The 13,669-nt window shown below is 42.9% G+C and overlaps 2 protein-coding genes and 1 long non-coding RNA gene across 13 annotated transcripts in view; 1 reads left to right on the top strand and 2 right to left on the bottom strand.

Moving 5' to 3' along the window:
- Positions 1–13,669, top strand: part of LOC139104290 (neurotrimin) — a 293,896-nt gene that overhangs the window by 147,903 nt on the left and 132,324 nt on the right. The window lies entirely within an intron of this gene.
- The window catches only part of LOC139104304 (uncharacterized), a 69,289-nt gene that overhangs the window by 15,928 nt on the left and 39,692 nt on the right, over positions 1–13,669 (bottom strand). For all 5 annotated transcript variants that reach the window (XR_011546011.1, XR_011546014.1, XR_011546015.1 and 2 more), the window contains one exon: positions 5,740–5,848. This is a non-coding gene — a long non-coding RNA (uncharacterized lncRNA). The remainder of the gene's footprint in view (positions 1–5,739; positions 5,849–13,669) is intronic.
- On the bottom strand, positions 10,260–13,654 carry LOC139104281 (uncharacterized). Its single transcript, XM_070659673.1, has one exon. The coding sequence runs from the start codon at positions 13,611–13,613 to the stop codon at positions 12,321–12,323; it is 1,293 nt and encodes a 430-aa protein (XP_070515774.1). The 5' UTR covers positions 13,614–13,654; the 3' UTR covers positions 10,260–12,320.

Below are 13,669 nucleotides of genomic sequence, written 5' to 3'. Positions count from 1 at the left end.
TTGACGGCACGGCAAACGATATCGAATATCATCACGTCACGGTTGAATCTAATCCCGGTGCACTTGATGTTACGAAAACACGGCTGGTATTACGCGAAATCCATTATTCAAAGTAACTTTGACATTTTCGTAATTCCGCGAGGTTCCACGATTGTGTGTATTTAATTTTGACGGTGGGTAATACGAGCGGACGCGTGAGAGAGGGAGAGAGAAACGTGGGAGAGGCGAGAGATTTATTCCTAACAACTTAAATCGGTGGTAGCTCGAATAGGATGCCGAGAGAGAAAGCGGAGCGATGAGCTCGAACGGATATGCATCTCCGGAGATGGCGATGCGGCGCGCCGTGTCCTCCGCGTATACCAGTTAAATCTCCCCTCCCGTCCCTCTTTCGGAATCTCCGGTGACCGCGTGGTCGAACACGTCGACTTTGTACGAGGTGGTAGCATTTAAATTCGCGAGTGGTCGTGATCGCGCTCGAGCGCGTTTCAGCCCTCTCGATCGCGGGAGCTTGATTTCGCTGATTCAATTGTTCCCTTCTCATTTCTCTTCCACCCTCTTCCTCCTTTCTCTATCTCTCTTTCTCTCTTTCCTTGTCGTAAGAGAGGGAGAGAGAATCCGCCACTCCTTCGTGCCGATCTCCGGTTCCTCTTCGGTTCCGCGCCTCCTTCCTCCTCTTCTTTGCATTTCCTGGTCGGCTCTTGAATCGCCCCTCCTTGGTACGCCCTATCGACCTGGAAACTTGGACGATTTCCCACCGCCGTCCGATCTGACATCTCGTCCTGCGGCGCGATGGAACTCTTTAATCCCCAATTCCCGATTCGCTTCGCTACGCAAGGATATCTGCTTTCGTTATGTAGGTCACGGGGGCTTCCCGTCGTGGACAATTTCGTGGCGTGCGATTGGAAAAATTGGGGAAGTCAAATTTCTGACGAAAATTCTATTTCCCCCGGGGGTATTATCACGCGCTTGTGTATCGCGCGTCTGATATTAATTTAACAGCGGGTAAACTCAATTTGATTCGATAAATGTACTTTGGATAGCCTGACAACAAATTATAATTATTTTAATTTAATAATAACCGAACTCAATTCGAATTCGATAAATGTACTTCCGATAGTCCTCACCCCTCCCAACAAATTATCATTATTCCAATTCATAACGAGGAAATGTAATCATATACCCCGACGCTGTGGCGAACTTATTATTCAACTCGATAATATTACTACCGTTTTAAATTACCCCTCTTGTGCGGCGTGATAATAATTTCAAGACGCAGGGCTCCAAATTTTTTATCGCTCAGTTCTTTATCGCGCAGAGACGATTATTAAAGCAGGAAGCCTAATATAGGCACGGAACGAAACTCCCCTTTTTGCGACATATCAAAGTCGAATCGAGAAGCGCAAATAAATGTGAACGAATAATTCGCTTCGATGATCGCGGGCGCTTAACGCGAATGCGATGACCACCTGTCAGCTGAATTTTTGGTGTTACGCGTGCCGTTGTCACGACGACATACACGCGCGTATCACTTTATCGCGCTTACCCGCGGTATATTCGCGTTACTTAAACATGCGCGCGCGCGCGACACGTCCGGCCAGCTTTCCCGATTCAATATTTCTTGCCGCAAATAATAGCGCGGGCGGCCCCTGTTTATTTACTGCGCGTTTTATCTCAATGGCTCGTGAACTCGCACACGTGCGGAGAGTTAAATGCACCTCCGTTCGATGCCGCACGAATTCGCTCGGGCAACATAGGTGAGGCCGCGCGTGCGCTCGCGAAATCGCGTACACGCAAAGAACAGGTTGAGGTTTATTGCCAATAACGAAGCGGGGCAAGAGTGCTCTTTCGAGTGGCGTCCGTGTTAAGCTGAAATTATGCGCTTTTGATGCTCGGTTTGCGTTTTTCTTTCTCTTTTTTTTTTTTTTTTTTCTTTCTTTCTCTCTCTTTTTTTGCTCGTTGCCTTCTCTCGCGACTTCACATTGATATAAGCATACGAATGCAAAATTATATCACCGGAATACAAGCGGTCTCTTATGGAGGGAAATTTCATGTAATCACAAGTGGAATATTATCACGCGATGTTTTTTTGTCAACAGCTCGGCCGGCGATATTATTTCCCGCGTACGAGATCTGTTTTTCGCCCGATTTTCATGATTTTCACGGAGTGCGCTTAATTGATTCGAAAAATGTCCGCGCGCACACGTCGCGGAGGGCGATAATGACCGGCGTGGATACATTATGAAATATTGCCGCGGCTGCAATTTAGTACTTTATCATACGAACGACTTGTTCCCGGCCCTATCGATCCGCCGCTTATCGCGCCGATGTCCTCTTTGTACTCATATTCACAATGTAAGTACATTAATATTCCTGCACTTGAACGAGAGCTTATGCGGGTGCAATTTTTGCATGGGAGTGAAAACTTCTGTCGATAATGAATATGATAACGAGCTCCATCCTCGAAAGCATTATTGATGAGAATTTTATAAATTCGATACGTCACTCCTATTGTTTCTTTAGCATATAGACGAGGTGTGACACAGACTTTCCGTTACATCGGTCGGTCGTGCAAATGCATTAATAGAGAGATTTATATATTTTAAAATTTGCGTTAAAACAGCTGGCTATTAGAGGAAATATCTTGAGATCCCTTCGAACACAATGTTTATGTAAATTTGCGTAATACAGTTTAAGCCGATTTCCTTTTTTATTTTTTCTTTTTTTTTTTCCACGCTAAAATTCCTCCCTTTACTTTGCTGCTTCGAAATAACTTACGGGAGAGGCTTCTAATTTGAAGTGAGGCACGCAGAAGTGTAAATAAAAATTATTTTACAATTTATCGACCCCCTCTTTTGTTTTTTTTTTTTTCGTGTACTTATTTTTATATTTTTAATCGTTCGAAGTCTAAAAGCTATCTACGCCTCGGCATTCTCGTTAAAAGAAAGCTCGACTCGAAAAATCTGCACGTAAAAAGACCGTAGGCAATCCGCGACATTATGTATACATGCCACATACGTACGTGTCGTGCGGCTATATAGACCTTCCGATTCTCTATCCTTTTCGATCTCACGTATAGCTAGACGAGAGGGTACGTGTGTATTTTTTTTTTTTTTTTTTTTCTTTTTTGCGGGAGCGTTACCCCCACACTCTCGTAGCGTACACGCGACGAATGTTAAAAAGCCGTTTAAGCGTACCACGCGAAACACGCGAGTCCCGACGTACTCTCGTCGTCCGCGAATGCGAGTAAAAAGGAAAGCCGCGAGCTATGAAAATCCGCTGTGCGACAGAACGATCTCTAGCTGTGAAACAAAAAAAAAGAAAAAAAAAAAATAATAATTTAAGTGAATCGGATCGATTAATACGCGGCGAATAAAGAAGCTTTTGCCGCGAAGAATAACGGGAACGCGGGCGTCTTTTATTGCGCAACTCACCGACCGAAATCCCTTCACGAAGGCTAATTTATCTGTACAGATTTCACGGTTATCAGCCCCCGCGATCGATCAGTTTAGCGGCGGCGCCGCCGTTAATCAGACGCGTAATTTATTAGCGAGACGGATCGCGATGAGGGAAAAGTGTACTTTTAATTTTCGCGACGAGTTTCGTACGGGGGATTAATTTTCCGCGCGATAGATGTACGAAGGCGTACATGAAAGGCGCATTTGTTTTATTAATTAGGTCTGGATGTTTTTGCTCGATAGAAAAGTACACACGCGGTAGTACGGGAAAATAAATCGGTCTGTCCTAACAATAAGCGTGATTACACAGAGCTGTAGCGTGCATCGCGCGGGATGTTATTTTTTCACATCAACGATCCAGTGTTCTCGCTGCCGCGAAGGGGAACGGGGGAAAAAAAAAAAAAAAAGTGTTTGCGAATAATATGAAAATCACGGGAAAATATCGGGGCAAATATTAGCGTTACCACTTACGCGTGAAACGATATTTAATATGAAAGTTGATAATTGTCGGTCGAAAAATTACAAGAACTTGTACAATAAAGCGTTTTAAATCGCGATCTAAAGGGGGGGGGGTGGGCTTTATTTTAATACACGTCTGAAAAATCTGCAGCGAGCGCAGCGATGTATCGCAGATAAAAGTTTACCGAGAAAACAAAGCGAGATTTTTGCCGCAGCGTTAGTAGACCCGGTAAGAATCGCGTTCGTTATAATTTTGCCATTTTATAACGAGGCTATATTATACCGCGTTGTAACTCTTACGTCGAAAAAGGGAAATGAAAGACCGGCCGGCGATCAGACGGGCGATAGTCGGGGAATATGCATTTCCGGCATTCGCAAAAACTATCGATTCCGTCGGCGTGCGGGCGAAAGCCACCCGCCTTCGATATGAAAACTACGGCGCGCGGCACACTTGGACGAGACAGCATGCAAAATAGCGTGAGTGGAGGGAACACTTAAATTATGCGACCTGTCTGCAACAGTCTTTTAAGCGTTTCGCAATGATAAATATTAAGTCCCTTTGAAAACAAGACAAAGTATTTTCACTTCCAGCGCCGTTCGCCATTGTGCGCGGCGGGCGCGCTTTATAGAAAATATTTCTATAAGCGTGCACCAGAACGGCGGGGTGAGGAAAAGGGGGGAGGAGGCAAAAGGAGAGCCTTCGGCCGGCGGCGCAGGTAGAATTAATGTCGAGATTGTTCGAAACTCCGCGATTTTACTTCTCCAAGTATTTTCTGCGGGATGTAACACCGGGATGAAAGATCCCATTAGCGAAATCAAATTTTCCGCCACGTTGCGACGCGATGTTTTCCAGAAAATTTCACTCGCATGAGCCGCATAAACTCCTTCAGTCGCGTCGGAATTTTTATTATGAATTTAATCAGACCCTCGGCTATTGCTCGTAGTCAATATTTAACGTTAGCTTCAGCGGCGATTAAATTGTGATTTGGTTTTAATGAAACTTTAAGACGGCGACGGTAAATCTTATGCCGAATTCGCAATTTAATTAATATCGAGGAGATAATTTTGTTAATATAGGTTTCGCAAGCATAAAGCGACTCCCTGCATCGTTAATCATTTAAATTACAATACACGCGCAGTCCCGATGGAGCTGGAAATTAGCGCTCGAAATCGTGAGATAACGTTTTGAGTACGCGCAATATTCGTTTCAAGTAGTAAATAGTAATATTGGTAATCGATCGAAGAATTTATGCATCTCCACCTATTTTTGTAATATCCGTGCCGTCCTTTTTTTTCTTCTTTTTTTTTTTTTTACGTTATTTGAAATTACCGCAAGAAAATGCATGTCAATTACGCTAACATTTGCAGCAAATATTTTTATCGATAACAAATCAAACAAATAAATAAAAATTGATTGCCACGTATAATAAATACGATTCGTTATACAATTGTGATTATTGAATCGTGAGCTTTATATGTGAGAGATTGTAATGACTTTTTAAAAAGGTATACTCTTTTGCACTTTTGACGGGTATGATTGGCAATAGATAAGTGTAGTACGAAGCCATAGTTTGCACTTGTTAGCGTCTTAGCGTCTGTCGAAAGGGATGTAATCGGATATGCGATAATCCGACCGCATACATGGGCTTCTTTTTTCTCTAACATATTGAACTACTACTATAGAGTTTTTGTCGAACGTCTTCACTTATGTCTTAAATATCAAATCAATAAAAAAAAAAGAAGAAAAAAAAAAAGAAGAAAGTAAATTTCTTTCTTCGAATTAAACGGCACATTAATTTTATGTAAAGGAAAAATGATCACTTACCTTGCTCCGCTGATGCAGGATGCCTCTCCGAAGTCTCCTTCCCTCAGGTTGTCGCATGTTAGGCCGGATCGACGACGGCGGCACGTTAGCTTCTCCTCTCGATTCTCGTCTGAAACACAAAAGTTTTTCCTGGTTAATTAAATATATCGATGTGTTGTAGAAATATATTTGTACGTACTCGTCGGATGGACGAATATTCGGCGCGTATTGAGACTCGTCAAACCCGTTAGTTACCGCGTCAGCCATCTTGTGCGGGGCAATGGCTTGACGTCGCGCGCGCGAGCCGTACGGCGTTAAGTTCACCGCAGGTGCGCGTGGCGCCAACCGCGGTTTGTCGCCGGCAAGGCCGCGAGAGAGAAAGAGAGCGATAACGCGTAAAGTAGGACAGCTCGCGTGCTGGTGACCCACTTTCGGACCTACCTCACGTCTACATGTGCGTGGCCGGTTCTCTTCGGGTCCGTTTATTGCGCGCGCGAGCTTCGTACGTTGCCGAGATCGCCGCTCTCGCGCCTGCAATTAATTTCAAACACTTTTCGCAAATGCTTTTTACGTACGAAGCACTCGTCGGAGAAGCCGATAGTCACCGGGATACACTTCGCACATCCAGCATGCGTATTTACTTCCGTTAAAACATCTCTTTCGTGTGCTACGAGTCGGTTACCGGACGAAAGATAGGAAGAAGGTAGAGGTAATTTTTTTTTTTTTTCTTTATAAAGCGCGCATTTTTATCGGAATGGCGATTTTTACGAAATTTTTAATAATTGTTTTAGATTAAATCTGGAATTACTCTTTCGAAATTTTCCAATTGTCACGATTTATAAAAAAGGATGGCTTTTTCTTTTTCTTCTTTTTTGACTCATTTACTACTCAACGGTACATAAATTACTATCGTGTTCTCGCATAAATGTCCTGTGTTTGCCCGCTCTATTTTTCGATCTCGATCAGGGAAGAATTCGTATCCTGACTCTGTTTTGTTGTTGAACAAAAAAAAAAATGCGCGCAGCCTGTCATTTGATCGTTTTAGTGCAGATTCTTGCTTATCCCGCTTTTCCATTTTACACCGAATAACTCTGTCGTCATCGGACGCTATTTTTTTTATTTTCTTCCCTCCTTACATTCGATCGGTCCTCGAACAGAAAATGTGAACTTGAGAAAATCGTATTTTCTCCGTCATTACTTCTCACGTTATATAACTTTCTTTTCGCGCGCGTTACACTTGTTTCAGCATCAAAATGACCCGGCGAGAAATTTATTTTTACGAGTGTTTTCTATCTGTAGATTATTTCGAACGCGGCGTACTATTATTTTGCGTATTTATACAACGATATAACCGCGCGCAATGTCGTCAGCGCGTATTTGCATGGAAACAGCATATTTACGATGCCGGCGGATGCGAAATCGGACAGAACTGTATCCCGATATATAGTCTTAGGGACCCAATTACACGTGTGACGATCAACACGGCCGCTGTAACAGCGCGATTACGAGAGAATATGGTACGTGCTGGGCCAAGATAGCGGACGCTCGTGAATCTATCGACAGGTCAAGCACGATGAATATCGGCATCCAATAATGGACCGGCGCCGCTGTTTGTCCCAAAGTGACAAAAGAAAGAAACGGGGGCTTGTGTACGGAGCATAATCCACTCAGAGCACTTAATCGAACGGACCCACCGAGCTGATAATGAGAAAATTGCCATTAATCAAACAAACTGAAAGAGCGCTCTTTTTAGTTTTCCTCTTTGTAAAATATGCGGAGACGATATTAACGGGGGGCCGTCCCCGCACTTGCGGTTCCTACGCGCGGCGCGCTGAAACGCGATTTTTTTTTTTTTTTCAAGTACCGTTTCGTTCGGCTCTCAATCGTAACACGTGTTATCACGCGGGGGAGGTTTGCAATTTCGCGGACGATGTCAACACGCAAGCTGCGCTTTGCCCAGAGTCACGCGCAATTAACGTATAATTCACGATGCAGTTTTCCAATTTTGCTCGCGAGAAAGTTGCACGGCGGCGGTGCAACTCACGGGAGAATGACTCGGAGTCGGTACAATTTGCATCGTAATTTAGCGGCCGCGGCGGTACATTCATCATTTGGCCGGCTAAATCATTTGGTTACCGAAGTAGCAACGGTTCGTGCTCGAAACATACGTTGGGATGTCTCTGAACTCTAAATTGTCGCGTCAGTCCTGCTGCGCCAAAAATTGCGATATTAAAAAGAAAAGAAAAAAAAAAGGAAAAAAAAATGACATTACGAAAATAATTATTTCCGTGAAAATTAAGAAGTAATATGATTACCTGCGAATTATTAAATATCTTTTACTTATATTTAAAGTTTAATTTACACAACTTTGTAATTTTACGCGAAACACTATTTTTTTTTTTTTTTTTTTTTTTATGAACACTTTCAATCAAAATTGAGAAATTTACTTAATAATATTCAAGCGACGTTCGTTCTGGTTTATAATATTAAATTTCGACGCGCAACTTTATTTTTGTCACGGTGAAGCGCGTAGTCTTAGGTTATACTTTGGCCGAAGAATATAAGGTACGAAGCCGCGGCGTGCATCGATAAATCGGATCGGGAAAACTATCGAGAGAATTTAATGAGCCGTTGCCGACTTTACTACACCGCTCGCTTTATTACCACTCCGTAATTTAACGTGCATCGATTTCTTGTCGTTGCGAGGAACTAAGTACGATAATTCATTAAACTTCGGCTACTTCTTGGTAACAAGAGCGTGTCCGAATCCGTTACCGTCTTTCTTTCGTTCTCTTCTAATTGATACAAACATTACGGAGCCAATCGTATATATTTCATAGTTTCCTCTTTTCCCTGAGACTCCCCAATTATTTTTACAACACAAAATCGGATTACTGCACTCGTTACGTTGGTACATTTTTTTCTTTTTTTCTTTTTTCTTTCTTTTTTTATTTTGTTCTAAATTACTTTTACGCGACGTAACTGAAATAGATTTGAGTACTTACGTATGTATGCATAACGGTGCGTTACATTTTTTTTTTTAATTTACACAGTTATACAATAATATATTTGTAATTCTTACATTTAACGTCGGTAAACGTTGCGGTGCACAATTCGCGTAACGACACAACTTCGTTCCGGGGGACGGACGCTTCAATTAAATCCCTTATTATCGCGGCGAAAATCTAAGCGGAACTTGATGTCACCAGCTTACGAGGGTTCAGGGTGAGCTTAACGTTCGCATGTATGACGAAGTGGGTGGACTGTGGGGGGGGGGAAATGGGAAAGTTTCAAACTACGTATGCGAAGGCCCGCACTCCGGCCCAGTGTCCGAGTACAGCCGCATCGCGGTCGGCTCGCGAGACCTCGGAATAAATTGACCGACGTCGCCGATGGTGGTTGTTTATTTTCGAAATTAAATTGAATTGGTCCATAACTTGCCGGTCTATTAGCCCTGGGGAACAGGGCTAGTTTGCTCGTAAATCTCCGGAGTATCGGACCGGTGGCACATACGCGTACAGGCCAGAGGGATCCCGCGTGTGCTCGCGCGTACAGACGAGCCGCGTGTTTGCGGGTGTGCTCGCCGACGGCAGGGTGTCGGCGGGCAGGAGGACGGGCGGTGGGTATTCGATTCGTCCCCGACAATGCGTCCGGAAGCTCCCAGGAAATACATGGGCGTGGTGCCGAGATAAATGTACTCTCGCATTTGCATACTTCTCGCCCTCGCGGTCCCCATATCCTCCCGGCGGCGGCGTTCGGTCCCTTACCCTCAAGATTCTATCCGCGCTTGCCTCTGCCTTCCTTCCTCCCATCGTCCCTTCGCCCGTCTCCCCCGTCTTCCTGCTCCGCCGCCTCCTCGTACCGCCGGCTCATGTATCTTGTCGATCATATAATCTGAGATCCCGAGTATCGGACTAGCGTGTATGTATGTGCAACCGGAAGTGAGAGCGGCGACAACATCCGCGGACAAATGCGACGTCCAGAACTCCGGTCGTCATTTTTATGACGTTTCACGAAGATCATTTATCGAGAGGAAATGGCTAGGTCTGCTACGGAAGACCGTTTCCTCGCGAAATCCTAATCTCTCAAGAGTGTCAATCATGTATTCAGAGTATTGGCGCGTACAACGAAAATCGATTATAATTTCGGGGGGAGGGGGAGAGAGTGAAGTTTGAGGATTCCTTCGAACAACGATATCGGTCATTGCGCAAGAAGATCGTCTTGGTTTCGAGCGATTGAATACTTGGACGAAGCAACTGTTGTAGATTGCTGCGGGTGGCGGGAAGTCCTTCGTTCGCGAGACAAATACGAGAACCGAAGGTAAATCGCCGCAGTATTCCCGCGGGATACACCTTTCGGAATGCGGGTGGTGGGATGGATTTATTCATCCTGCTCGACTACTCGCTTGATTATCGGAACAAATCGAATAGTTTCTGTCGTCCTCACCGTAGACGTATTTATCGAGAATATCCGTACCTCCGATAATTTAACGAAACAAATGCACCGGTATATCTATTTATTTCTGAAATATTTTAATTCAGGATAATTCGTTCATTTTTACATTGCATATTTAATAATTCCAAAATAAAGTGTTAATAAATATTTATCTCCTCCGTGATAACCTAAATAATTACGACATATTTTTCTTTATTTAGTCCAGACCTCATTTAATTATAGACGGTTTGTTTTTCGTTGTCGGTTTATCATTAATTCCCGAATTAATCTTTGAAATGTGCTTATAACATATTTCGCGTATCAAATAAACAAGAAAACAATTTTAATAATAAAACGTTTTAATACGGATATGTTGAGGGATATCAAAATATAGAAAATTAAAAATAATATTGTATATCTTTGTGATATTTCGCCAATTATCGAGTGAGAATTGATCGATTAATTGAATAAAAATATTATCTTTTAATTCGTTTCACGAAGACAGAACGGAACAGTGACAAACGATTGTTTACGAGAATCTCTTTCGAATCGTTACGGAGTAACAACGTTCCTAATCTTGAGCTTCATCGATAGAAAGACTACGGAGGAACTCGGTGGTAGGCGCAACACTCTACTTGAACTCTTAACTGCTGTCCGATTAAAGTGTTCCCGTTTCGTACTTCGTTCTTTTCCAGCTTGCCTCTGTTACTCCTTACTCCGATTTTCTCTAACCCTTTCACCGTTTTTCTTTGCGTTTTTCCGCTTCGCTCATCTCCTTCGCCCTCTCCCTCTCTTTCTCTCTCTTTCTCTCTCTATCTCTCTCCCTCTTTATGTCTTTCTGTCGTACGATACATACCCTGTCTGTTTTTCCCAATATCGCATTTATTCGGCAAGTTCGACGATTGTTAAACTCGCTTTGGGGGCCGCTCTCGAAAAGTTCTGTACTAGGCGATATATACGGTGTCGCATTCTTTGGCCTTAACGATCAAACTTATCCCGGACAACGGTTCGACAACTATGCGGAAGACGACAAGGGAACGTTAACGCTGGCGATTGGTGGCTTCTCAAACTGTTGTAACGGCGCTGCTCGCTCAAAGCGATCGACGGACCGTTTTCTACTGTTAGAATGTTTAATCGGTTTGTACGTGGTCGATAGACGACGAGAGCTCTGAATGCTCTTGACTAGATAATAAAACTTTTTCAACTTGTAATCAGTCAAAGTTATAATTATTACGCAGCACTTTCTTTCTTTCTTTCTTTTTTTTTTTTTTTTTTTTTTTTAAACTATATATTTGTATAATTAAAGTTGCATTTTTACATTTTTTTTTATTTTGATTCGTATGTCATATCAGTTTTCTTTAAAATGTATTTTTGCAATACCAAGATTTTTAGATCAAAATTGAAGTACTGCGATAAAGTGTTGCGAAACATGCGTGATTTATTACATTTTATATCTAATCATCTACGTTCTATGTATAGCGTGGTGACAATGTTGCGTAAGTTTTTGTAGCAAAATTATTATGTAATTATAATGAACGTTTAGCGTAGAGAGAACACGCAAGACATAAACGTACAGCGATAAGTGTGACACTTATCCGCAAAATTGGTTTTTTAGTTTTTCTTTTTTTTTTTTCTTTTTTACATGTAACATAAAATAATGTTTTGTTTAATCAAAATATATTTCAATTAAGAATTTGTCGTGAAACATAACTTGCAGTACTTTGATAGTATAATATTAATATCGCTGATTTAGCACTTTTTGCATTAATTCGTGCATGAACCTAGGGCATAAGTCTCGCGATAAACGTTGCCGCTAGCTCGGAAAAGCGTATGGAAATAATAAAGCTATTCTGACCGTGCGGGCGCTTCTTTATTTGAAAGGCAGATTCGCACTTGCACGGACGGGAGAACAATTTCACCAATGTGGCACGGGCCACTGTCGCGCCCGTTATAAGTGTCGTGCATACAAAAATATTAGCGGGACTCAGTTTCTTTATCTACATTATTTCACTTCCGCGATGTATCTTAAATCTAATTTAATCGCACTCGACCGTTTTATCGAACGGTCCATTTTTAAATGGCAAAATAATAGTTACGCGCAAATAAATACGTGCGGGAATAACGATGACGTAATTGTACGAATATTTGTTTTACGTTTTAAAATTATTTTATCCCGCGAAATGTTTCAAGCACCCAAAGTCTTTCATTATTAACAGCATGTCGGCTAATATCTTTCGTACTTCGTCGTTGTATTTCAATTGTTTCATACATTCGTGTACACCTAAATGTAACATACGTTCTTTTATTTCGTCTATTTTGTGATACCCTAATAGCGTCGGTAGATAAAAGCACGCGATGACATAACCGAAAAGAGCACCTCTTTTATAATCGTCCAGCAGAGCTTCGTACGAGAATATCTCCGCGTCCCAAACGCCGGCTTCCAACAGACATTCTTTCAACGCATCGTGGTAGGCCCGGATTATCTCGTGAAACTTGTCTTTCATTATTTCGTTCGAGCAGGATAGGCAAAGGAACGTGGAAAGATCGACGACGGGCGTCGAGTGTTTAAGAAACGCGAAGTCGATTAGCATCGCGCGAATCTGCCCGTCGTCCTTCTTCTCGAAAAGAATATTGTCCAGCGTAAAATCGCCGTGACATAACGTGGACAGGGGCTCGCGCGGTTCCGATATTTTCATCATCACCTCCTCAAACGCGTTCTTCAGCAAGGGTTCCATTTTATCGCAGAAAACTGCGTCGTAGCCGCGACCTCGAAGATATTCTATAGCCTCGGTCGACCGAACGTTGCAAATGATTTCGAAAGGGTTGTCCGCCGCTTCAAAATATCGAGCTTCCCGAAGTCGCGTCGCGATATCGATGAACTTCTCCCGGTGTAACTTCTTCGTGGCGTACCCTTTGCCGTGGAATCGTCCAATCTCGCGCATCGCTGCCAATATGTATTCTAAAGGGGCGTTGCACGTATACGGACAAGGCTGATATCCTCGTTTATTGACGTCCTCCAGAGCAATCACCGAATCGGTCGGCGGCCGTTCATCGACGTAGAAACATCTCGCGTAGTTTTCGCCCGGCTGGACGTACGTTTGATAAAACAAGATTTCGTTGTGAAACTGAAGAGTGATGGAGTCATTCAGAGGATAAGTTTGCAAGGGTTTCTTCAGGATCATGAAAAGTTCCTCGGCGCGTTCCGTTTTTTTGTTTTTAAATTGCAAGCGCACGTAATTTATGACGGACATGAACCTGCCCGTGGATTTGGTTACCGCGTATCGAGTTTCGTCGGCGTTTAATCCGAGGATCTCAATGATCTTCGACATGGAATCTTTCATCCAGTTTTGAAAGTCCCCGTCGTCTGACATTTTATTCGCTCTAGTAAAACCCGCATTTGAGCGCACTTTAATGATGTAACAATGGTTTCTGTTAGATTGTTCGTAACAAACTAACGTCATTTTGTAACTGACTATGAATGTAGATGCAACTATGTGACGTGTCATTGTAAAGAATG

Source organism: Cardiocondyla obscurior, linkage group LG07 (genome assembly GCF_019399895.1).
Source record: "Cardiocondyla obscurior isolate alpha-2009 linkage group LG07, Cobs3.1, whole genome shotgun sequence".
Classification (NCBI taxonomy): domain Eukaryota; kingdom Metazoa; phylum Arthropoda; class Insecta; order Hymenoptera; family Formicidae; genus Cardiocondyla; species Cardiocondyla obscurior.
The sequence above is the reverse complement of the archived record's forward strand: the minus strand, read 5'-3'. Positions and strand labels throughout refer to the sequence as shown.